We start from the raw sequence: 26,776 nt of genomic DNA, 5'->3' as shown, positions 1-26,776 counted from the left end.
AGCTAAGCAACAGATACAGCACACATATTCTGTGCTCTCTCCAACAACTGAAACAAACCATCATCACCAAAAGGGCAAAGAAAAGGGAGGTGTGTACATGGTTTCTGATGCTGATGAACTGATGGTCAAACTTTGTGGTCTGCTTCGTTTTAACACAAAAGGCTTCTGTGATTCTGTCTAATCTGGGATATCATTTATTCTCCATGACGGTCGGTCACAGACAATCTCATTGTCAATTATTTCTTGCCAAAGACCTTTTTTTTCACTCTGAAAAGGGAGTGGGCAGTATGTTAACTTCTGAGAGACAAATGACACTGCTGTTTCAAGATCTGTCAGATAGCTGTGAGGACAAATGGATCCAAAAGGCATTATTTTCTTCTGTTACAAGCAAGAGTGTGTTTTGTTTTTGCATGTAAGAAATTTGGGATCTTTTGTTATTCAGCAAAAGCACAGTTAAGTATTATCTTCTTCTTCTTTTTTTTTTTTTTTTTTTTGGCAAGGACTGTATTGAAAAGCAATCATGTAGTAGAAGATGCAAGCACGTTTTTGCTTTGTACATTAGCAAAACACTTTTATTATTGTTGACATTTATCAACTGACTGCAGCTAACCTTCCCTTCAGTTTCAGTGTTCAGGGACTGCTGTGCCAAAAACACTGAAAAAAAAAAAAAGAAAGAAAAGTAAGTAAACTAATATTTGAACAAAGCAACACATAGCAAATGTGAACCTCTAAAAGGAAGGCCAAGAAGAAAGAGAAAGCTAAATCAAGGAACAACACATAACATCAAACATGTTGTTCGCTCTTCCACATCAACACTGACTGAAAAGTAAGTGTGTTGTTGGTGTGTAAAAAAAGCCAGGTAACAGACAAGACTGTGCATGACGCCACTTACTGAACTGGTGAGTCTTGGCCTGGATGGTGGGGGTGCGGGGCCCCTCTCCGCGCCGTGACTTGGCCGACACTTGGATGTGGTACACCGTGTCTGGCGTCAGGTCCTCCAGGCGGTAGTTGTTGACTGGGGGGTGGATGCTGACCCGCACGTTCTGCCGTGTGTGGGAGTCGTTGTAGTACAGCTCGTAGCTGGTGATGGTGTCCGCCTCCTGGGGCTCGTCCCACTTCACCAGGATCTCGTTGGGCGAGATGGGCTCCGCGTGCAGGTTCAGCGGCTGGTAGGGGACTGGAACAACACCGTCCACGTCAGCCTCACATCCAGGTGTCGTCACCACTATGTTCTATCAATTTCTATTAGTCAGGCTCACACCCAGGTGTCGTCACCACTATGTTCTATCAATTTCTATTAGTCAGACTCACACCCACGTGTCGTCACCACTATGTTCTATCAATTTCTATTAGTCAGGCTCACACCCAGGTGTCATCACCACTATGTTCTATCAATTTCTATTAGTCAGCTTCACACCCAGGTGTCGTCACCACTATGTTCTATCAATTTCTATTAGTCAGGCTCACACCCAGGTGTCGTCACCACTATGTTCTATCAATTTCTATTAGTCAGGCTCACACCCAGGTGTCATCACCACTATGTTCTATCAATTTCTATTAGTAAGGCTCACACCCAGGTGTCGTCACCACTATGTTCTATCAATTTCTATTAGTCAGGCTCACACCCAGGTGTCATCACCACTATGTTCTATCAATTTCTATTAGTCAGGCTCACACCCAGGTGTCGTCACCAATTAGTCAGACTCACACCCACGTGTCGTCACCACTATGTTCTATCAATTTCTATTAGTCAGCTTCACACCCAGCCGCCCTTCAGTCATGACCGCATTCTCTGAATTACTACAAAAGTTACACTTCACACCAATGCTGCCAGTCAAATGAGGACTACATTCTTTGAATTACTACAAAAGTTAGACTTCACACCAATGCTGCCAGTCAAATCAGGACTACATTCTTTGAATTACTACAAAAGTTAGACTTCACACCAAAGCTGCCAGTCAAATCAGGACTACATTCTTTGAAATACTACAAAAGTTCGACTTCACACCAAAGCTGCCAGTCAATTCAGGACTACATTCTTTGAATTACTACAAAAGTTAGGCTCTGCACCAAAGCTGCAAATCAATTAGGACTACATTCTTTGAATTACTACCAAAAGTTAGGCTTCACACCAAAGCTGCTGATCAATGACTACTTTCTCTGAATTACTACAAAAGTTTTTTGACTGCAGTCTCAAACTGACTTCAGCATTCATATCTGCTGTGCTGAACATGAACAATATTTGCATGTTTTATGGACAATTCAAGTTGTATCCTCTATCTTGAGATAGAATATTCTCCAACAGCAACTTCAGAATTCTGGTTTGGATGGTTATTGATCATTAAATGAGAACTTTTCTTCCTGTACCAGACCTTGATCATTTTATTGTTTAACACTGCAGGTAAAAAATTAGAACAGCATTTGCTGACAGACTCAAATGAATCAACTCTCCAATTAACGTGAGAATCATAGTAATCTTCAGTTCCTCACTTGAATTGGAAAATGTCATTCCTTTGACAATACCAACCCCGTTCCTGGTTCCAGTTTCTCATACCAGTATATGTCACTGGGTTCCAGTTATTTTCACTGGATTCTAGTTTTACATACCAGTTAATTTCACTGGATTCCAGTTAATTCTAGTTTTACATACCAGTTAATTTCACTGGATTCCAGTTAATTCTAGTTTTACATACCAGTTTATTTCCCTGGATTCTAGTTTACTTACCAGTTAATTTCCCTGGACTCTAGTTTAGATACCAGTTATTTCCATGGATTCCAGTTTAACATACACTGGATTTCTTCCTATGCTTCACTCTACTGCTCAGAGAATTGTGACTTGGGTTGGTTTTTGATCAGTACATTCGGCAATGTGGTAAGCTAAACACTGGATGAACAAATCCAGGTGACAATAGAAGTAAAATAAATCAGGAAACAAAAATTTTGATAGAAGTGTGCAAGCATATGTGCGAGACAAGTGTGTGTGTGTGTGTGTGTGTGTGTGTGTGTTTATGTGTGTTTGTGAGTGTGTGTTTTGACAGCAGTGATAATTATGCACGAAAGACCAACTATATGATGTATAAACAGTCATCATTACTGCCTTCACGGTGTTATTGTATTCAAGATTACGTAAGAAAGTTTGTGTGTGTGTCTTTTTTTTCCTTTTCTTTTTTTAATTAATAAAATAATTATTCTGCTTTACCGTGAAGAAATTCCTAAAAGAGAGGAGAACAGTTCCTAAGTCAAATTACCGTCACAATATTAAAAAGTGTCTTCCCAATGTCAATTGAAACATCTGACAGAAACTTCTTCAGGTGAATGCTGTCATACCATCACTTCCATACCACACTTGTCACACACACACAATACACACACACACACACTCTCTCTCTCTCTCAGCGCAAAATCATACCGTTTGGTTATTCAAACCTGCCAACACACCCATCAAGCATCTTTGTTTATTTCCCTAATTTCTAATAAGTTCTACAGATTTTTTGATTGTTGGGTGTAGATCTTTTGGTGGTTGTGAATTTTTGGGACACATTAAGGACGGGAAATAGAACTAGATACATATATGTATGGAAGACAATGGTGATGTACGCTGGGTGGAAGGGGGAGTGGCCTGCCTGGGGGACTGGGGGAGGAGAAGAAAGGAAGGAATGGAATGAGAGGAGGAGGAGAGAGAGAACAGTGTCATGCTCCCAAAGCTGTCCAATACACGACGTCCCTGTCAAAAAGTGGAGGAACGTCCCATACGCACGATAAGCCTTCTGTTTTAAGGCTCAAAGTAAACCGAAAATATAAAATGAAACATGGTCAACCTCAAAAAACAACTTCCATCACGACTGTCAAAGGACTGTTGAAAGGGAACTGTAAAGTCATCCAATGACATTTTAAAAGATTAGTAAGATGTAAAGAAAAATTTAGAAAAAAAAGACTTGGCCTGACAAAACGCAGCTCAAAAATGGGCTCGGTTTTCGCAGCACGCACAGGCAAAAAAAGTAGAAAAGCCAGTTGCGGGGGGGAAAACGGCAGCGCTGCTCTCAACAGCCAGTTTCCAACACAGCTGGCGTTGCTCTGCTGCTTACAACTCTACAGCTGCACAATGTATGGCCAGCAGAGGCATGTGCGGCGCTCTGATGCAGTTAATGTGCCCGTGGGTGCAGCGCTTTGAGGCAGCAGGCAAGGAGCCGACGGACTAATCGCGCCATGATGGGAACACATCAAAGGGGGCTTTCTGCACATCGCCCTCAGCAAACCTTTGGACAACACGAAACGACAGCCATGTGAGCACAACACAGTGTCAACAGAGTGTGGGGGGAATCCAGCCATCAGTCCACCATGGGCACATATCACCCGGCAAACACCTAACCCTTTACACCTTACTGCAGCTTAAAAAAAAAAGAAAAAGAAAAAAAAAGGTTTGTAGTTTCAGGAAGAAAAAAAAATCACCCAATGAAATCTGTTCTTCTTTCTCCTCTTCCACTCTCTGTCACAGCTACAAGCAGTTAATTCCTTCAGTCACAGTCCACCGTCAACCTCAGCTGATCTTTACTGTCAAGCAGTTAGTTAATTCCTTCAGTCACAGTCCACCATCAACCTCAGCTGATCTTTACTGTCAAGCAGTTAGTTAATTCCTTCAGTCACAGTCCACCGTCAACCTCAGCTGATCTTTACTGTCAAGCAGTTAGTTAATTCCTTCAGTCACAGTCCACCGTCAACCTCAGCTGATCTTTACTGTCAAGCAGTTAGTTAATTCCTTCAGTCACAGAGTCCACCGTCAACCTCAGCTGATCTTTACTGTCAAGCAGTTAATTCCTTCAGTCACAGAGTCCACCGTCAACCTCAGCTGATCTTTACTTTCAAGCAGTTAATTCCTTCAGTCAGAGTCCGTCAACCTCAGCTGATCTTTACTTTCAAGCAGTTAATTCCTTCAGTCAGAGTCCACCGTCAACCTCAGCTGATCTTTACTTTCAAGCAGTTAATTCCTTCAGTCAGAGTCCACCATCAACCTCAGCTGATCTTTACTTTCAAGCAGTTAATTCCTTCAGTTAGAGTCCACCGTCAACCTCAGCTGATCTTTACTTTCAAGCAGTTAATTCCTTCAGTTAGAGTCCACCGTCAACCTCAGCTGATCTTTACTTTCAAGCAGTTAATTCCTTCAGTTAGAGAGTCCACCGTCAACCTCAGCTGATCTTTACTAAATCAACCAAATCTATAAATTAAAAAAAACAATAAACAAACAAACAAACAAACAAAAAACCTTTCTGAGTTCCAAACTCAATATTCCTTCAAACGCATGGTAACCCCTTGCTTACCTGAATCAACACAACCTCTCTCAAAGAAAAGCATAGAACAGTAATACCTGACCACTCTTGTTTTGTCATATAAAAAAACCCCACAATCTTGTCTTGTCTTTTCAGTTCAGTTTTGGACAGCTTTAAAAAGCCCACCAACTTCCAGGCTGGATTCTTCAGAAATAAAGCAGAAGACAGAGCAAAGGGCAGAGACAGGAAGGGGGCAGGGTGGGGTGGGGGGAAGCGGCAGCAAAGGCCTACTGAAGAAGGGACAAAAGGAACAGCAGCAGAGAGTAGCAGTCTGTGACACTGCAGGACGCTGCCAACAGCGCAGTAGCAGGCTGCAGCACTGCACAGCACTGCCAACAGGGGGGGTGGGAGGAATTCAAAAGAGGGGGAAGAACGGAGGCTTGGGAAGGGGGTGGGGCGGGGTCTGGGAGCAACTACACTGAAGCAGGGAATGATAGCTGTGCCACTACAGTCTAGCTGATTGATTGTGCATGACACAGCTGGTCAATGGATAGCTATACAGCATGGAATACACACTCTTCACTTCAGTCCTGTATGTGCGTGTCACAGTACATAACTGATTTTGTACCTGTTACTTAGCTGAATGCGTGACGCAGCCAATACCCACTGGAAGGTGCACTTTTCACTTCTGACTTAGCGATGCTTGCCAACACACAACATTTTGGGGCTTTTTTTGGTTTTGAAAAACTAGTTATTCATGATTGTAATTCATGACTGTAGAATGCCCTGTTACAATCAGTAGCATTTTATATCACTGTCTTGAAAGCGCTTCAGTTTAAAAAAAAAATTTTTTAAAAATCAAGTAACATACAAATGAACAATGTTGAGTAACGCACTGACGCGCACACACAATCTTGGAATAAGGCACAAACACACTCGATCACCTGCCACACACAGACTGTCCCTGCAGTGCTGGAGACACCAGCTTTTGTTCAGAATACACAGACGCAGCCAACACAGAGACACCAGTGATCAGTCAGCACTGCCATCATGCGTACCTCACACTCTCACACCACCAAATAAACTTCTCAGGGCATGCAGCACAGCTTGCGCACTAGCGCTTGACAGGACCAGAACAAAACAAAAGCAAACAAAAATACAAGATAAATGAAAATAAAAATAAAATAAAATAAAATAAAATGAAAGATAAAAACCAAATTTAACAATCATCACATACTGCAGAGTCTCTCAGACAGACTCTTGATGAACAAGACAAGACAGACAAGGACCTTGAAAACAAATATCACCAAAATATTTCAGAACAGATCATCAATGGACTCCTTTCCTCCATCAATCTTTGGGGTAGACAGAGAGATCAACTGATTTTGTCACAGTTGTGGAATTTTACTCCAATGACTGCAGATGCTCAGTTTTCAATGTAGCTAATTTCCCACCTGTATCCAGAACACTGACCAGGACAAACTTCACATTGCACTTCAAAACCCTTTCCAAAATCTGAAATAATTTCACTGGTGGCATGGATCTTAGAGAAAGAAAACAAAAACAAAGAGTCCTTAGTCCATTTTACTGCATAACATCTTGACAGATATATTGGAGGCTAACACTATCTGGCAATGGCAAAATGCATATTTTCAGAAACTGACGTAATATAATGTTCCCAATCTGACAGTCACAGCTGCATACTGTCTACATCTAAGTAAAATCATTTTGTTGTCCTGCCAGCCTCCCAGCTTTCTTCAGGTGCTGTCAGGGTCAGGGGTGAGGGGTTGCCGAGACAAGGTTCACAAGGGTCAAATGTCAGGGTCAGGGGTGAGGGGTTGTCAAGACAAGGTTCACAATGGTCAAATGTCAGGGTCAGGGATGAGGGGTTGTCAAGACAAGGTTCACAATGGTCAAATGTCAGGGTCAGGGGTGAGGGGTTGTCAATACAAGGTTCACAAGGGTCAAATGTCAGGGTCAGGGGTTGTCAAGACAAGGTTCACAATGGTCAAATGTCAGGGTCAGGGGTGAGGGGTTGTCAAGACAAGGTTCACAAGGGTCAAATGTCAGGGTCAGGGGTGAGGGGTTGTCAAGACAAGGTTCACAATGGTCAAATGTCAGGGTCAGGGATGAGGGGTTGTCAAGACAAGGTTCACAAGGGTCAAATGTCAGGGTCAGGGGTGAGGGGTTGTCAAGACAAGGTTCACAATGGTCAAACGTCAAGGTCAGGGGTGAGGGGTTGTCATGACAAGGTTCACAATGGTCAAATGTCAGGGTCAGGGATGAGGGGTTGTCAAGACAAGGTTCACAATGGTCAAATGTCAAGGTCAGGGATGAGGGGTTGTCAAGACAAGGTTCACAACGGTCAAAACAAATCAAGCTTTACAGCTTTCTCTATGATACCCCTCTGCACAGTCCTCCCAGCCATTACATGTTTTTCTGTGGGACTTCTCGTGGTAATGTAAGGGCAGGGCTGTGGCCAGGAATGTGGGAAAGAAAATTAATACTCCAGTTGTCAGATCTGCACAGACATTCAATTAAAAAAAAAAAAGAAAAAAAAAAAGACAGTTAAAGTACTGAACCAAGGGGGAAACAGCAAACAAGAAACTGAAAAAGACACAGAGTTCAAAGACAATGGACAGGAACTCTGCAAAAGAAAAGGTACAAAAATAAAGGGAACACTGGGGGTAACCTCACCTTGGTAGCCTGCTGCGAACAGGTTTGAAAGAGAGAAAAACAGCAAAGGTCATTAGTACAAGTTGCCAACTACGCACAAAGCACAGCGCCATCTATCAACCTAGTCTCCTCACAATTCCCTCATTGCTTTAGTCCCTCAACTCTGACATGACTGCGCTTGGCTGACTGTTGCACAATCACTAATTAAAGCACACTCTTTAAACTAGCAACCAAAACAGCATATCAGCAACTATCAGTCTATAGAGCTAGCTGTGCTGTCTTGCACACATGAAACATAGTACAAGTTCCTGTTACTAATCATGCACTTAGAGATCTGAGCATGCAGGCGTTATTCTACAAAGAGATCTTTTAAAAGAAATATTACAGTTCAAAATCCTTAAAGCATTCTTTACATTGCTGATTTTTGTTTCTTGAAAGAAACTCCATATATTTTGTTTAAACCAAAATCACTGAATTCTTCATGAGCCTTGGTGAATATCCTAGACCATAATTTAGAAGAAACAAAATTTATCTGGGATAAAATGTGATCAAACAGCTAAACAGAATCATTGGCTCAAGACCAGGAAAATAGTCAAATCCCTCTTTCAGACAATAGTCCATTGAAGGACATGGTGCCAGCACCAACAGCACACACAGCACACGTTCCAATCAGAAGACACTGACCACAGCAGCAAACATTCTCATCCGTATTCTCGTGCAAACTTCACACGAAGAATTAGGACACAATATGGAATCAAAGAGCTGAAAGTCAAGAAATCAAAATGAATGTGGCTGCCAATTGCAACATTCCTCTCACTGATAACACGCAGTGGTTGGATCAACCAGGCTCATCTTTTACAAATTTACTCTGGTTTGAAATTTCACAGGAAACTGCATTCACAATATTTTTTGTTACTTTTGACAAAGTGACTGCTGAAATAAAAAAGCAAATAACAGCATCAGAATCAAGTGAACATTTTTCAGAATGTCCTTGAATGCTGGAGACAAGAGCCGCCAATAGAGCGTATCATAACACTGATCAAACACCAGCAGAAACTCCACACACATTTTGGTGAGAAGAAGCAGATGTGTCCATGAAGCAAAAACACAGAGTTCATGAAGACTTTTCATCCAACACTGGACATCAGTACTAAGTTGTCTGCACTACTGGCGGCATTGCTCCAGCTGAGTCGACAGTTACGATTGGCACCATTCATTAGGAGACACAAGATGTACATCTAGAGTGGAAAGATGCAGGAAATGAACAGCATTAAAAAGGCAAATGTTGCTGGGTGCAAAAGCTGAAAGAAGTTGATGGGCACATTCTGTCCTTCCATCCTCCAGCCTCTCGCAGCCACACAGACAGTACGAGCAGCAAACCAACACACAGACAGACAGACAGTACCAGCAGCAAACCAACACACAGACAAAGAGAGACAGAGAGGACAACACAGGAGATGGGAAGTTGAATGCAATATGGTGAGCTGTCAGCAGCATACAGCATTACGTTCAAAGTGCATCAGACCCCACAAAGGACTGGTGTCCAAGATCTACGCTGCAACGCAAACAGGTTTCAGTCCCAGACTGGAGGACAAAGAGAATGCACAGAGTCTCAAGTCTAGGACGCTGCCGACACTGCGCTACCAGACAGGCACAGTCTGTCACCTCACAGGACCCACCACACACAACACAGCCACAGACATCCATCAAAAAGGCATGCTGGCTAGACGCAAAACTTCAGCTTGCAGCGCAAAGGACTGCGTCATGTCTAGGACAGTCAGCAGTGCAAGGCCAAGTACAGCATCTACACTAATAGTCTTCATCAGGAAGAGAAATAAACTCTATATAAAAAATAAAAATTCTATGCTTATACATTAAAATGGGGGCAATCTTTTTTGTTTTTCCTCAATCAATGAAAACAGGTAAATCTTACAGTGTGTTCTAAACAAACAAAAAAAATGTACACTTTAGGAGAAAAAAGACGAATAGATGACTTTGAGCTTCCCGTAAAATGTTTGTAAAGCAGACACTGACCATGAATGGAAGAACATGAATCATCATCAAAGATTCTATCAAAAAGACAAAAAAAACTCTTCTTGGAAAGAACAATTCAAAAACAAAGATTCAAAATAAAATCGTTTCAGGAGCGGGCGGGAGAGAGGGGAAAACGCATGCAGCTTCAGTAAAGAAAGTTCCAAAAAGAGACATCAATATTCTGATCAAGGAAAAAAAAAAAAAAAGACACTGGTGGCCGATGTCCAGACAGGGACTGAAGGCCGATACCTGCATGCCGATGCAGGGGCCCCAACTTACCATCATAGACAGGGTTGTGCGCCACTGGAACAGTAAAGATGGCATCTACAGTCAGCCACCAACTGGCAGCACAATGACAGGAGGAACAGGGGGGAGCAGGAACAGGTGGAGGGTGGGGGGCTGGGGGGGGGCAGGGATCAGAAACAAAAAAACGGCAACTGCCTGCTGGGGGGACCAACAGATAAGACACTCTTTGCTTTGCGGGGTGGGGTGGGGGTTGTGGGGGGGATGGGAGGGACATGGGGGGTGGGAAGGAGGGTCAGACAATGAAGGGGGAAGGCAAAAAAGGTAACAGGGGGTGGGGTGGGCTGAGGGACAGCAGGGAGGCAGGGTGGGGGTGGGGGGTACAGACAGGGGGCAACACAGGTCTCCAAGCCACACACTACAGGTCACTGGCAGCCACATGCAGTGGGGAACACGACTTCTGCTGCCGTTCACATTTCACAAAACAGACATGGGACAAGGTATGGGTAGGGGGTACACAGATATGTTTCACAAAATATAGGACTTGGAACTGTCAGGATACTTTCAAACTCAAAAAGACAAAACACTCAAGGGAGACCACACTACTGGGTTCAAACCTCATGGGTCAAAAGTGTAAAACTATTCTATAGGTCAAGGCACAGAACTGATAACAGAAATCAAGGCTGCAAGGTGTACGGGGCTGTAAACTGTATCTACACAGCTGGTGGTGGAGAAACTGAAACGGAATGGGCAGGGGGTTATCAACGGGAATACAAGTGTCTAAGACACTTTGAATGAAAATGGGGAAGGGTGTGGAAAAGACCTGGACAAGACGGGGCACCAAGCAAGATGCAATGAAGGAAGACTGCCAGTTGGGGAGGGCGGGGGGGGGGGGGGGGGGAAGGGCAGTGGGGGTTCACATTATTTCTGTTTTTTTTCTTTCTGTGTTTCAGTTGGAAAAGAAAAGGAAATATGAATGCTCCTCTGCATGCTTGGATTGAGGGCAGGCTGCAAGGCACAGTGTTGAGTGGGAAGGACTCATGCACAGGACTTCATTCAGACAGGTCACAGAACACCGTTCAGCCCCAAGGCATGTGCTGAACCAACCACATCACAGGAACAAACCATGCCATTCACACAATCAAAGGTGAAGGAAATCTGTACTCAATTCACCATGCAGCCACTCAAAAATGTAAATTGAATGTGAGTTCATAGAAATAATGACAAGTGTAAAACTGTGTTCAGATATTTAAAAAAAATCTTTTGTTTTTTCAAAGGTAAATGTTCAAACATGTATATCATAGCATAATATATAAATCAATGTAAGATAACATTAAATCATAAATCTTTCATATAGAATAATCAACTTGAGAAAATCAGTTGTGTTCAAAACCTTTTTGTTAACCATATCCAAGTTCCAACGTTCTACATCCCATTCATTTCATATTGAATACATATGCATAAAATGTCCATGCTATTTTTCTATGAAAACATCTTGATGATTACAATCACTAATTTAAATTTCACTGTAACAGCTTTACTTTCTCTCTCTCCCTCACTCCCTCCACCTCCCTCTCTGTCATCCACACACACACACACACACCCCAATTTGCCACCAAAAAAGTAAAAACCCACCCCTAAAAAATCCCCTGCACCCAATATAAATATAAATATGCATATGTATAGATATAAAGAATAAACTGTGAGTTATAAACCTGGGCATGCATGGTTAAAAACGGCCGCATGCGGGTGGGGGCGGGACCCACAGGACTGTGGCTGGCAGTGGCAGGTGGGCCAGACAGGTGACTTACCTCCCTGTGTGGTGAGGACCTGGATGGGGTGGGACATGGGGCCGGGGCCGATGGAGGAGTAGGCCAGGATGGAGATGGTGTACGTCTCGTTGGGCACCAGCCCGGAGATGGTGGTCAGGCGGTTGTCGTTCTTCACCTCCTGGGTCTCCCAGAAGAACACCGGCTCCTCTGGCTTGAGTGTGTAGTACACCCGGTACCCCTGACACACACACACACAGAGTGCCAGTCACACAGCTGTTCTGATGGACTGGGATTTTGGTGTGTGGTGGGGTGGGGGGATGGGGGGTGGTGGTGGGGGGAGTACCCCTCACACACACACACACACACACACACAGAGTGCCAGTCACACAGTCAGCTGTTCTGTTGGACTGGGATTTTGGGGTGTGGGGTGTGGAGGTTCTTCTTGAAAAAACAACAACAAAACCCACCAAAGTATTCATGGTATGTTAACTAAAAGTACTGCATGATAAGACTGCTCTTCAAAAAACAATGCATTCATGGTATGTTAACTAAAAGTACTGCATGATGGGGCTGTTTTTCAAAGAAAAAAAAACCACCTAAAAAGAAAACAAAACAAAATGACAACAACAAAACAACAACAAAGCATTCACATGGTATGTTAATTGGGAGTACATGATGAGTCTGCTCTTAAAACAAACACCACAACTGCAAGATGACATTGTTCTTTAAAAAAACAACAACACGCGTTCATGGTGTAAGTACTGTATGATGAGACTGCTCTTCAAAAAGCAAAGCATTCATTGCATGTTAACTGGAAGTACTGCTTTGTCAGATTGTTTTTCAAAAAACAGAACTGCAAGATGAGATTGTTTTTAAAATAAAACAAAACGCATTCATGTATGTTCTCTGGTCCTTAAAGTTTGTCTCCCTCCCACATTTCGTCATACATACATCCCTTTAAAAAAAAAAAAAAATTTAAGTTCACACAGCTCCTATTTTTATTCACATATACTCACAATGCATTCCTGACTTGTTGTTTGAAGCAATCCTTTACTCTTATTCTTGTTCACACTCACCCACTCTCTTTCAGACAAACACATACGCACACATGCACACTGCACTCCTGATATGTTATTTGAAACACCTCAGTCACATTCTTCTTCACACACACTTCACTGTCTCTCTCACACACACTTCACTGTCTCTCTCACACACTTCACTGTCTCTCTCACACACACTTCACTGTCTCTCTCACACACACTTTGCCGTCTCTCTCACACACACACACACTTCGCTGTCTCTCTCTCACACACACTTCGCCGTCTCTCTCACACACACACACTTCACTGTCTCTCTCTCACACACACACACTTCACTGTCTCTCTCTCTCACACACACACTTCGCTGTCTCTCTCTCTCACACACACACTTCACTGTCTCTCTCTCTCACACACACTTCACTGTCTCTCTCACACACACACTTCACTGTCTCTCTCTCACACACACACTTCACTGTCTCTCTCTCTCTCACACACACTTCACTGTCTCTCTCTCTCACACACACTTCACTGTCTCTCTCTCACACACACTTCACTGTCTCTCTCTCTCTCTCTCTCACACACACTTCACTGTCTCTCTCTCTCACACACACTTCACTGTCTCTCTCACACACACTTCACTGTCTCTCTCACACACACACTTCACTGTCTCTCTCACACACACTTCACTGTCTCTCTCTCTCACACACACACTTCACTGTCTCTCTCACACACACTTCACTGTCTCTCTCTCTCACACACACACTTCACTGTCTCTCTCACACACACTTCACTGTCTCTCTCACACACACTTCACTGTCTCTCTCTCTCTCTCACACACTTCACTCTCTCTCTCACACACACTTCACTGTCTCTCTCTCTCTCACACACACTTCACTGTCTCTCTCACACACACACTTCACTGTCTCTCTCTCTCTCACACACACTTCACTGTCTCTCTCTCTCACACACACTTCACTGTCTCTCTCACACACACACTTCACTGTCTCTCTCTCTCACACACACTTCACTGTCTCTCTCACACACACACTTCACTGTCTCTCTCTCTCACACACACACTTCACTGTCTCTCTCTCTCTCACACACACTTCACTGTCTCTCTCTCACACACACTTCACTTTCTCTCTCTCTCTCACACACACTTCACTGTCTCTCTCACACACACTTCACTGTGTCTCTCACACACACACTTCACTGTCTCTCTCACACACACTTCACTGTCTCTCTCTCTCACACACACACTTCACTGTCTCTCTCACACACACTTCACTGTCTCTCTCTCTCACACACACACTTCACTGTCTCTCTCACACACACACTTTGCCGTCTCTCTCACACACTTCACTGTCTCTCTCACACACACTTTGCCGTCTCTCTCACACACACTTCACTGTCTCTCTCACACACACTTCACTGTCTCTCTCTCTCACACACACACTTCACTGTCTCTCTCACACACACACTTTGCCGTCTCTCTCACACACTTCACTGTCTCTGTCTCACACACTTCACTGTCTCTCTCACACACACTTCACTGTCTCTCTCTCTCACACACACACTTTGCCGTCTCTCTCACACACTTCACTGTCTCTCACACACACACTTTGCCGTCTCTCTCACACACACTTCACTGTCTCTCACACACACACTTTGCCGTCTCTCTCACACACACTTCACTGTCTCTCACACACACACTTTGCCGTCTCTCTCACACACACTTATGCTGCATTCCTGTTATCTTATTTGAAACAAAACTTCAGTTTCACAGGCATCTGCTTAAACACAAGTTCACACCTACCAGTATCTTTCGTAATCTTTTAAACTGGTACGGAAAATCAATGGCCGCTTGACATGGTCAGATTTCCACAATACACCCATTCTCCTTTCAATAGCAGATTTCCACAATACACCCATTCTTCTTTCAATAGCAGATTTCCACAATACACCCATTCTTCTTTCAATAGCAGATTTCCACAATACACCCATTCTTCTGTCAATAGCAGATTTCCACAGAACACCCATTCTTCTGTCAATAGCAGATTTCCACAGAACACCCGTTTTCTGTCAACAGCAGATTTCCACAGAACACCCATTCTTCTGTCAATAGCAGATTTCCACAGAACACCCATTCTTCTTTCAATAGCAGATTTCCACAGAACACCCATTCTTCTGTCAATAGCAGATTTCCACAGAACACCCATTTTCTGTCAATAGCAGATTTCCACATAACACCCATTCTTCTTTCAATAGCAGATTTCCACAGAACACCCATTCTTCTTTCAATAGCAGATTTCCACAGAACACCCATTCTTCTGTCAATAGCAGATTTCCACAATACACCCATTCTTCTGTCAATAGCAGATACACCCATTCTTCTGTCAATAGCAGATACACCCATTCTTCTGTCAATAGCAGATTTCCACAGAACACCCATTCTTCTGTCAATAGCAGATTTCCACAGAACACTCATTCTTCTGTCAATAGCTGTCTATTTGTCATTCCCTTTCTGCACTTTTCATTGACTTCTGTTTGATTTTTTCATTGATATCTGTTTGACTTTTACCCTTTTAAATAATTAGTTTGTCCATCTGGAGTCCAAACTAACATATAACACATCTTCAAACTTCAGAAGTTACTGGTTTCCCTGGTATTCAATAGATTTTTGTAAAAAAATTTTAAAAAATCCACAATAAAGCTTAAAGACACTGCATCCCCCCACCTCCCTCCTTCCAATGAAGGCCACTTGTGTTGGTTTGGGGGGTCTAAAAAACAAACAATAAGAAATGGGTCGATGTTATGAATCATAAGTTAAAGAGAACTGCAAGATCAAACCATAGAATCAGTACTGTGTTACATGGCAGTATGCACCATGGTCAACAACAGAATTTTCCTATCACTCAAATTCCCCGCAATATTTCACAAGTGCTTTATGTAGTGTGTGTGCATAGAGATCTTAAAAACATCCACTTCCAGACAATGAAATAGGAAAGTGTGTGTATGTGTGTGTGGGGTGGGGTGCGGGTGGGGGTGGGGGTGGTGAGTGTGCTGTCTGTGTCATGTGTGCGTGTGTGTGTGTGTGTGTGTGTGTGTGTGTGTGCACGCGCATATGTGCATGCGTGTGTAATGTTTGTGCCCTGTGTCCACGTCTGTATGTTTGTGCGCATGTGCATGTGTGCACACATGCAATTAACTTTTTTCTTTGCCAAAAATCTATACAGCTCAGTATTTTGTCCATTTCATCTATTTCTGTTTTGCATTTCCCTCAAACAGCATGCAACAGCCGCAACATAACCAAAACATTGCAATAATTAACGACACTCCCATTTTCAGCCTCAGAAATTAAATTTTATTTTGAAGAAGAAGAAAAAAACAGAAACCCAAGGCCAAAACATCAGTCATCATGTACACACCCATGTGCTTCAGGAATGAACTCTTATTTATATTTAGAAAGAAATTAAATCTTCACATCTCCTTTGAAGAAGATGGAAATTATAGGATTGTGTTGATCGACTCTTTCCTCAGAAAATGTTTTGGGAGGTTTTTTTTATATTCATTCATCCATTTCACATTTCAATTTATTCCTTCTTATTTTAGATCTTGGAAAACTTGTACCCATTTATAACCCTGGAACTTTTAAAGATACCGCTGCTACTTCGATGTACAGTCTTCCCCTGTTGTCTTGAACCAACTCACTCTGGCCTAACTTATCCGGCAGTATGCACACACACACTCGTGCGCACACACACACACACACACACAGGCATCTGGAGGAGAAAAAACCTATTTAAAAAGCAAGATGATGACCCAGCAGTAAGATCCAGACCCATGTCTCACCTGGATAACTCCATTGGGGATGTCCGGTTCGGCCCAGGACACGACGATGGTGGTGGAACTGGCTGCACGTGCACGCACATTCTTGGGTGGAGTTCCAGGGGCTGCACACAGACAATGACACATCTGATACAATCCTAACAGACAATGACACATAATACAATCCTAACAGACAACAACACATCAGTCATACAGTCTGTCCTCTTCAATGGACACACTGCATATACATCTAGACAGGAAAGAAAGGAAAAAAAAGCTTTGCTTCCATCAATCACTGACAACTGTTTTGCACATACAACACCACCGTCAGTATCTTATATCAATGATCATTTCCATCATTTCCATGGTTCACCATCCTGTGGGTAGCGGAAAGGATTCTTTCACTTCTGTCAATAGCATCATTGTCATTTCTCACTGAGGTGTGAGTATTTCACTGAGCTTTGAACCAGCCGATCTGAAGCACGTCTGTTGGTGTACAATTTTGTGGATGGATTCTTTTCCTTTAATGAGCTTGAAAGCTTCAGTATTTTGGTCTAATGGGCAAGTACTTGATCTGTGTCTCTTTCTATAAAATATGATATATTTCATAATTTATGCAATTTTTTTTTATAAACAATATACAATTCTGATAATTCTGTATAGATTTAGAGATGGTTATAAGCTGCTCTTCATCTGAAGCTTCTAAATTACAACTTCTTATGTCTTGTAAATAGTGCGCTGGGTTGGGTATCACTCAATTTCATTGTTATCTGAACTCTAAAAACTGAAGCCTTATCATAAATTATGCATTAATTACCTTTTCTCTTTAAATGTTCTTTGTTTTTCCTTCTTTTTTTTAAGCTGACACTTATGAGCTGTACTGGTTTGTTCATTTTGTCCTTTGCATTCTCTCTCTCTCTCAGCTGTGTAAGAACTACATTCAATGATGAAAGTAGAAGTTCTAATTTCTCTTCTTTAGCTGATTTATTAAAATGAGTAAAACATCATATTCAAAAAAGTATTATATCAAATAACTATAACTCACCACACTACAGAACTATAAAGAGAAACCCTGAAATCTCACAATTGTAATTCACACACACACACACAAATATATATATATATATATATATATATATATATATATATATATATATATATATTATAACCAAACACGCACACTTAAAATGTATACATAAAGAATACAGCCAAACAGCACATGAATTTAATTTTTTTTTAAATAAAAGCAAAAAAACAAAACAAACAAAAAAAACTGTGGAGGCAGACACAGCATTTCTAGAGAACTACCATCACAGTTTTCTAGAGAACTACCATCACAGTTTTCTAGAGAACTACCATCACAGATTCCTAGAGAACTACCATCACAGTTTTCTAGAGAACTACCATCACAGATTCCTAGAGAACTACCATCACAGTTTTCTAGAGAACTACCATCACAGATAGAACTACCATCACAGTTTTCTAGAGAACTACCATCACAGATAGAACTACCATCACAGATTCCTAGAGAACTACCATCACAGTTTTCTAGAGAACTACCATCACAGATAGAACTACCATCACAGTTTTCTAGAGAACTACCATCACTTTGTGTGGTGTGGTCCCTCCCCTTACAAAATGTATTGCACAACATCAAGGGTGCAGGGAGACAGTCAAGGTGAGGAACAGCCATGTCCCATTCAGACTGTGACACATCAGCTACCATGATCCAGCAGTCAATACAATGTCTACCATCTTCTTCACTACGACTTCTGCCCTCAGAAACAACAACAACAAACAATATCTACCATCTTCTTCACTACAACTTCTGCCCTAAAAAACAACAACAACAAACAATATCACCAGTCTCTCATGTATCTGTGCCCTAAAAAAACAGAAAACAAAACAAACAAACCAAAAAAAAAACAAAAAAAAACAAAACAAACAAAAAGAAAAAGAAAAAAACAACAACAAAAAAACCACTGTCACCAGTCTCAAACATTATTTTATATATTTAGCTATAGGCTTTATAAGTTTCATCTGTATAACTATATAAGTTTAAAAACTAAAAAATCTTACACTGTAAAATGCTGCTTGTAGCATTCATGCATATTTGGTTAACTTTTTTCTTTTTTAATAACAACGTAAGAATGTACTTGATATAATGAGACATTCGATGTGTGTCTTAGAAAAAAATCTTAATAAGCAAGAAAGAAAAAGATAAGTTAGAAAAAGAAAAAAAAAAGACTGCAAGAATAAAATTTAAAACAACAACAACAAAACCAACCCCCACCCCCCCCCCCACCCCTCCCCCCCATGAATGAGGACTGATTCAAAGCTCTAGAATACACCCACAATCTAACCTTAGCATCACTCTCACGACCTCCCAGAATGTACAATTCAACTCTTTTTAAAGCTAGACAGACAGACAGACAAAGAACTTTCAACGTCTTCAATATGAAATGTATGCACATGCGCATGTATACCATGCACTCATTCTGAACCAAAAATATATAGTGTGTCTTTCCTTTACTGCTTTTAACAACCCGCCAAGATCCACAAAAATTGGAGTCTGAATCAGTTAGCATTTTTGGAAAACAGTATACCCCTCTCTTCACTGAAGCGAAAACAAAAAAAATGTTTATGGTCTAACAGCACTGCCTTAAAACTGGACATGATACAGTTTTTTAGTGCTGTGTAAGTCATCCTTGACCACTGCCTTTGTTAAAACTCATTTCTGAAGGACTGAATCCAGAAGAATAGTACACACTTTGGCAGCCAGCTGCAAACCCTGCTCCCTTTCTGTTGCTGCCACTTCTGTGAGCACCAGTGCCAACACAAACAAACATTGCAGACACACACCATCAGATCATTTATCACAAAGTGCAGCAATTGCTCTATTTGCAGCACTCGTGAATAATCAAATCAGTTCCAAAACACACAGGAACATTCCCAACAAGCTATCACAGACCAGACTGATCCCAAACACACAGAAACATTCCCAACAAGCTATCACAGACCAGATTGATCCCAAACACACAGAAACATTCCCAACAAGCTATCACAGACCAGATTGATCCCAAACACACAGAAACATTCCCAACAAGCTATCACAGACCAGATTGATCCCAAACACACAGAAACATTCCCAACAAGCTATCACAGACCACACTGATCCCAAACACACAGAAACATTCCCAACAAGCTATCACAGACCAGATTGATCCCAAACACACAGAAACATTCCCAACAAGCTATCACAGACCAGACTGATCCCAAACACACAGAAACATTCCCAACAAGCTATCACAGACCAGATTGATCCCAAACACACAGAAACATTCCCAACAAGCTATCACAGACCACACTGATCCCAAACACACAGGAACATTCCCAACAAGCTATCACAGACCACACTGATCCCAAACACACAGAAACATTCCCAACAAGCTATCACAGACCAGATTGATCCCAAACACACAGAAACATTCCCAACAAGCTATCACAGACCAGACTGATCCCAAACACACAGAAACATTCCCAACAAGCTATCACAGACCAGACTGATCCCAAACACACAGAAACATTCCCAACAAGCTATCACAGACCACACTGATCCCAAACACACAGAAACATTCCCAACAAGCTATCACAGACCACACTGATCCCAAACACACAGAAACATTCCCAACAAGCTATCACAGACCACACTGATCCCAAACACACAGAAACATTCCCAACAAGCTATCACAGACCACACTGATCCCAAACACACAGAAACATTCCCAACAAGCTATCACAGACCAGACTGATCCCAAACACACAGGAACATTCCCAACAAGCTATCACAGACCACACTGATCCCAAACACACAGGAACATTCCCAACAAGCTATCACAGACCAGACTGATCCCAAACACACAGAAACATTCCCAACAAGCTATCACAGACCAGATTGATCCCAAACACACAGGAACATTCCCAACAAGCTATCACAGACCAGACTGATCCCAAACACACAGAAACATTCCCAACAAGCTATCACAGACCACACTGATCCAAAACACACAGAAACATTCCCAACAAGCTATCACAGACCAGACTGATCCCAAACACACAGAAACATTCCCAACAAGCTATCACAGACCAGACTGATCCCAAACACACAGAAACATTCCCAACAAGCTATCACAGACCACACTGATCCCAAACACACAGAAACATTCCCAACAAGCTATCACAGACCAGACTGATCCCAAACACACAGGAACATTCCCAACAAGCTATCACAGACCAGATTGATCCCAAACACAAAGTGAACAGAAACCGCCATTGAGCTCAGGACCTTCTAGAAACAGGGATGTACACCTTATCTAATATAGAGATGTACATACAACATTTGCCAATGTTACACACACCCCTTAGTTTTAGTAGTATCCTCAAAATATTCGCCAACATAGTTACCATTTCACAACTGAGCAGTTGTTCTTTTTATTCTTTTCATTTCATCGTACAAAAATTCAGCAGGACCATGTACCATTTTCACTTCTACGCTCTGAAGTGGGGAAGTACTTCGGCTGAGGGAAGGGGGAGGGGGATAAGCTCAGAGTAGGAGGACAATAGTAACGCAGCATCCACAAAATCTTTCAGCAGATGCACAACCACAGAAGTGTTAGTTGACTTCAGCTATGATCTGTGCAGCAGATGTAACAAAGATGCACACAAAAACTCACAACAGATTCTTTGATGAATCTCTCATTTCTCAACCACAGCAAGAAAACCCTAATAGCTACATCTCCTGTTTGCACTGGAGGGCACTGAACAACAGCCGATGGTGGCTGCCCACTGTGTATTTTGTCAGTTGCCACGTTGTTTCCCGCCACGCCATGTCTATGACGTTCCTCCCTTCCCTCTTCATCCCCCACTCATCTCACTCTGTCTGCAACGTGGATTGTATGACATGATCAGGAACCAAAGGTCGGCACCGTGACGTCATCCCTGGCAAACCCTCCCTTCTGTTGTTGACTGAGTGGCATTTTCTTATGCAAGCAAAATGAAGTTGTCCGCTTCTTGAGTAACTTGTTCTTGAGTGACTTGTTCTGGGTATATCAATCTCTACTACAGGTTTTTGGTGTACACACACACACACAAACAAACACAGACTGGAACTCACCATCAACCATCACTCACACACACAGCTTCAAACACCCTCACACTTTCTGAAACCACCAAAAACCTGTCGTAAGGATAGGTATATAGCCAGAAAAGGACACCGAAGCCTCTTGAAACCAAAGATGTAAACAGCATGTAGGTCAACGTTTGAACCCCCCTCCCTCTCTGAAGCAGCCCATTGTGTCATCTCCATCTCTGAAGCAGCCCATTGTGTCATCATCTCTGAAGCAGCCCATTGTGTCATCTCCCTCTCTGAAGCAGCCCATTGTGTCATCTCTGAAGCAGCCCATTGTGTCATCATCTCTGAAGCAGCCCATTGTGTCATCTCCCTCTGGCACAGTCCACATCAATTACATCCTGTTGCCGAGAGGAGTTATCAGACCTAGCTGTCTGAGCCAATATCATTCAGCTCTTCATTGCTTTGCTCCAGTCTTGTGTCTCTTCCTCCTGCAGTCTATCTGTTCCCCTCTCCTTGTCTTTCAACTGAAGCCAGTCGCTTCTTCTTCAGTTACCCAGCACAAGGTCTGAGTGTTCGTCTCTTCACCTGTTACGCTGCCTTCACATCAGATACGTGCCTTCACATCAGGTACGGAAAACGAGATTTCTTCTTTCACACGTAAGAACATGCTGTCCCTCACACCCCCTCTCTCTTTCCATCATCCCCTCACACACACACACACACACACACTATTCAGGGCTTACAAGGGAGGGGGCACATATCGAGTTACAGGAATGGCCTTACATGTAATTTCAGTTGATTTGTTCACTTAAAAAAATAAAAATAAAATAAATATATATAATACGAATCCATTTAGTTCCACAGACACTCTACAAATAACTCACCTACCTACCTACCTACCCGAGTGTGTGTCTGTGTGCGCGTGTGTGTGTGCGCTACTTTGGAGCCCCTCAATTCTTCAAATAAAATCCGGCCATGTTCAACTTCATGCTAAACTAAGAAAACCTAAAAATAGAATAAAAACTAAATCTAAAATATCTGGAGAAAACTTAAAATCAATGAATCTCAGTCAAACTTGTGAATTGTCGATCTTAAAAAAAAAAAATAAATAAAATAAAATTAAAAAAAAAATCGAAAAATCAAGTTACATATTATCTGTGGAAAATAAATATATCGGAATCAGGTGTATCTGTTTAAATGTCACTTTCATGAGGCAAGGTGTGCCCTCGGAAAGGGTTCTCCTTGTAAAACATCAAAGAACTCCCTGCTGTACACACCAACAAGTCTGTACATCCACAGCTGTCATATCATTCTCCTCTCAGTGTCGGCTCTTCCAACGGGGCTGTTTTCGGGAAGACGGACTGGAGCCGCTCACCATTCGTCAGTCTGCCCAAAGTTTTCCAGATGTTCACCTCTCTCTCTCTCTAATCCCGAGGGGAACATTTCCACGCCTCTACCGAGCAACACCAACCAGAACTAAAAATAGAAAGAAAAAATAACAATAAAGAAATCAATCCAGGACGTAACTCCCACCACAGAGCGTAGGTGGTGCTTTTCTGGGTCTCACTCCTAACCACCCACTATACTTGGTAACACCGTTCATCATACCAACAGCCCCACCCCCCTACACCGTTCAGTCATACCAACAGCCCCACCCCACCCCCCTACACCGTTCAGTCATACCAACAGCCCCGCCCCACCCCCCTACACCGTTCAGTCATACGAACAGCCCCACCCCACCCCCCTACACCGTTCAGTTATACCAACAGCCCCACCCCACCCCCCTACACCGTTCAGTCATACCAACAGCCCCACCCCACCCCCCTACACCGTTCAGTCATACCAACAGCCCCACCCCACCCCCCTACACCGTTCAGTTATACCAACAGCCCCCCCCCCCAACCCACACACACACCGTTCAGTCATACCAACAGCCCCGCCCCCCTACACCGTTCAGTCATACCAACAGCCCCACCCCACCCCCCCTTCACCGTTCAGTCATACCAACAGCCCCACCCCACCCCCCTACACCGTTCAGTTATACCAACAGCCCCCCCCACCCCCCCACACACACCGTTCAGTCATACCAACAGCCCCCACCCCACCCCCACACCGTTCAGTCATACCAACAGCCCCCCCCCCCCACACACACCGTTCAGTAATACCAACAGCCCCACCCCCTACACTGTTCAGTCATACCAACAGCCCCCCCCCCCCCACCAAAGAACAAGTTACATGTGTGCGTACCTCCTCTAAGTGAAATTTCTTCCCTTCTTCACTCTGGTTTCACCACACACAATGTATTTTGGGACTAAGGGCTGCAGAGGGTGTGTGTGTGTGTGTGTGTGTGTGTGTGTGTGTGTGTGTGTGTGTGTGTGTGTGTGTGTGTGTTTAATGTCACATTTGTTTTCTCAGAATTCCACCCTTGCACTTTCCATCAAGAAATGCACTTTGCTTTCATCAGCAACTCAATCCTTCGCTTCTTGTCTCGAGGTGGGAGAAAGAATCAAGAAGGGCAACCTCGTACAGACTTTCACATTGGAAGTTCTGCATTGACTGTGTCTGCTATCAGTGTGTTCTTTGCTTTCTCATCAGAACACCAATCAGACGCGTAAGCGCCATTAAATCGTTTACAATGAAGCATGCATATCACAATGACAACATGTTAATTAAGATGGGTAGCGAAAATGCCACGTTTTATGTCAGGTGTCTGTGACTGGGACTGGCAACATTCTGACTGCCGGCTCTTTCATTCTCTTTTTCCACTTCATAATTCTTCCACTTGTATCACAGACGCTGAATGTCTTTCGAGATAGGTGATTCATTCCAACCTCCAAACCGAATTATTTCAAAGAAAAGAAAAGAGTTAAAAAAGGGGTCAGCAGTTATTTAAAAAAAAATAAATAAATAAAAAAAAGGAAAAAGAAAAAGAAAAAAAAGAAGATGATCTCAACTTGGGAGCAGCAAGAACAGTGACGATGGAGGAGGATGAAGACAGCCGATCCCTCAGCCTTGCAACCAACTCACTCCCTGCCTGTCCCAGTGAGGGAAGACCCCCGACCGTGGACGCCCCCTCCCGTGTTCACCTGTTGCCCGTGCAGCCAGTGGCTGCCTGCCCGCCCCGCTATCTGGGGGAGGGGGGAGATAGGAGAGGAAGTCGACGGGTCCCAACGGATGTCCTCCTTATCGGCTCTCTGCCAACGGCCGCTTCACGTGCCCATCAACACACAGCCAGCAAAGGGGTGGTGGGGGTGGAGGTGATGGTGGGGCTTATCAATCACCATCCCCCCCCCCCCACACACACACACCACCATCACGCCCCCCCCCCCCCCCCCCCCCCTCCTCCCCAACCCTGCTTGCTTGCCTGCACCCCAAAAATAATCTTACAGTGACGTCTTTGGAGCTCTTCACCTCAGCTCTCCTGGCAGCCCCCCCTCTCTCCCCAGTAGAATCTCCCACTGAGAACTGAAGCTCCTGAGCTGGGGGTAGGGGGTGGGGGTGGGGGTGGTTCTCTCTCTCTCTCTCTCTCTTTTTTCTTCCTTTTTAACTTCATCTTCTTATGGTTCTGGGGTATGGATATTTTTGGGTTTCGAATGGCCACGTTTTAGTGTCAGAAAGAGGACTGTCTCAAGGAAGCAACAGTTCGTTTCGCAGTATGTGGTTGGACTCAACCCACTGTCGGATATCCATTGCTCTCTCTCTCTCTCTCTCTCTCTCTATATATATATATATATATGGGATGTCCATCACACACACACACACACAATCATTACTATTACTATTATCATTCTTATTATTATGACCACTCCTTCAACTACTTTCATGACCGATATTCATCATTGCCATAAGCAATGCCATAACTGAAGAGTGTCTGTTCTTTGTCTGCTTCATCACAGTCGTATCAAGATCGAAGCTACAGTTGCGGTGCTCCAGCAAACAAACAAGAAAGGAAGATTACTTTGAACATTCTGACACTGATGGCTTACAGCTGCACAAGAACTTATCAGCCTCTCACAAACCTGGTCCCATGACTGGTCACAGCGGACACGGGTGGAAATAACTTAACAAAAATATCCTGCGTCAAAGAATTATGTCTCTTTGTTTACTTTATCTATCTATCTATGTATCGGTTTTTGTTTATCTTCAGTTACTTCATGCATTTCAAAAGGTCCCCAGTTTAACAGACATTCTATACTATCCACTGTGTGGTTCTTTGGTGATGTAAATCATCCATACGAAACAAAACAACAACAACAACAAAACAAACAAACCAAACCCCTGCTTTTGATGCTACTGGTCTGCATAGCTTTCCTCTTCAAAGTTCGGCGAGTCCATGGGGTTCTCTTCCCGATATCAAGCAATGGCTCCCGCTCGTTTCATTTTCTGCCTATCGCTACTTCTTCATTTTCCCCATTTATTTTATCACGCAGGCTTCATCTGCAGTCACTTTCAGAAAATCAAAGAACATCTATCTATATAAATACAAAAAAAAAATCATTTATTTGCGTCTGAAAAGTAAACTGAAAGATCATTTTGAACCTGATGGCAGTACATTTATCATCAATTTTACTTGCGTGATAGCTGGAAAATGAATCTTGGCACCCAAAAAATAAACAAGATAAACAAACAAGTTAGCAAACCACATAGGGAAAAAGAAGTGTGCTAAGAGCTAACAAAATCTGTTTGGGTTTATCAACTGACAAAACAATAAATACAACCGGTTATGCATTCGCGCCTTTGCGTGTACGTATGTGTGCCTGATGGAGAGGGAGAGACAGACAGAGAGAG

General features: G+C 42.9%; 1 protein-coding gene and 1 long non-coding RNA gene across 14 annotated transcripts in view; one reads left to right on the top strand and one right to left on the bottom strand.

Moving 5' to 3' along the window:
• Nucleotides 1-26,776, bottom strand: part of LOC143279662 (tyrosine-protein phosphatase Lar-like) — a 342,687-nt gene that overhangs the window by 42,331 nt on the left and 273,580 nt on the right. For 12 of the 13 annotated variants that reach the window (XM_076583704.1, XM_076583705.1, XM_076583702.1 and 9 more), the window contains 4 exons: nucleotides 16,882-16,982; nucleotides 12,029-12,227; nucleotides 7,962-7,973; nucleotides 893-1,177 (listed from right to left, as the gene is read on the bottom strand). In XM_076583704.1, the coding sequence (XP_076439819.1) occupies nucleotides 893-1,177; nucleotides 7,962-7,973; nucleotides 12,029-12,227; nucleotides 16,882-16,982 (597 nt within the window). The remainder of the gene's footprint in view (nucleotides 1-892; nucleotides 1,178-7,961; nucleotides 7,974-12,028; nucleotides 12,228-16,881; nucleotides 16,983-26,776) is intronic. The other variant, XM_076583711.1, reaches the window with a different exon arrangement.
• Nucleotides 1,173-4,890, top strand: LOC143279663 (uncharacterized). The gene is made up of 2 exons (XR_013054930.1): nucleotides 1,173-1,265; nucleotides 1,370-4,890. It is a non-coding gene; the product is annotated as an uncharacterized LOC143279663 (long non-coding RNA).

This window comes from Babylonia areolata, chromosome 3, assembly GCF_041734735.1.
Source record: "Babylonia areolata isolate BAREFJ2019XMU chromosome 3, ASM4173473v1, whole genome shotgun sequence".
Taxonomy (NCBI): domain Eukaryota; kingdom Metazoa; phylum Mollusca; class Gastropoda; order Neogastropoda; family Buccinidae; genus Babylonia; species Babylonia areolata.
Note: the sequence above shows the minus strand (reverse complement) of the source record. Positions and strands in the feature narration are given on the sequence as shown.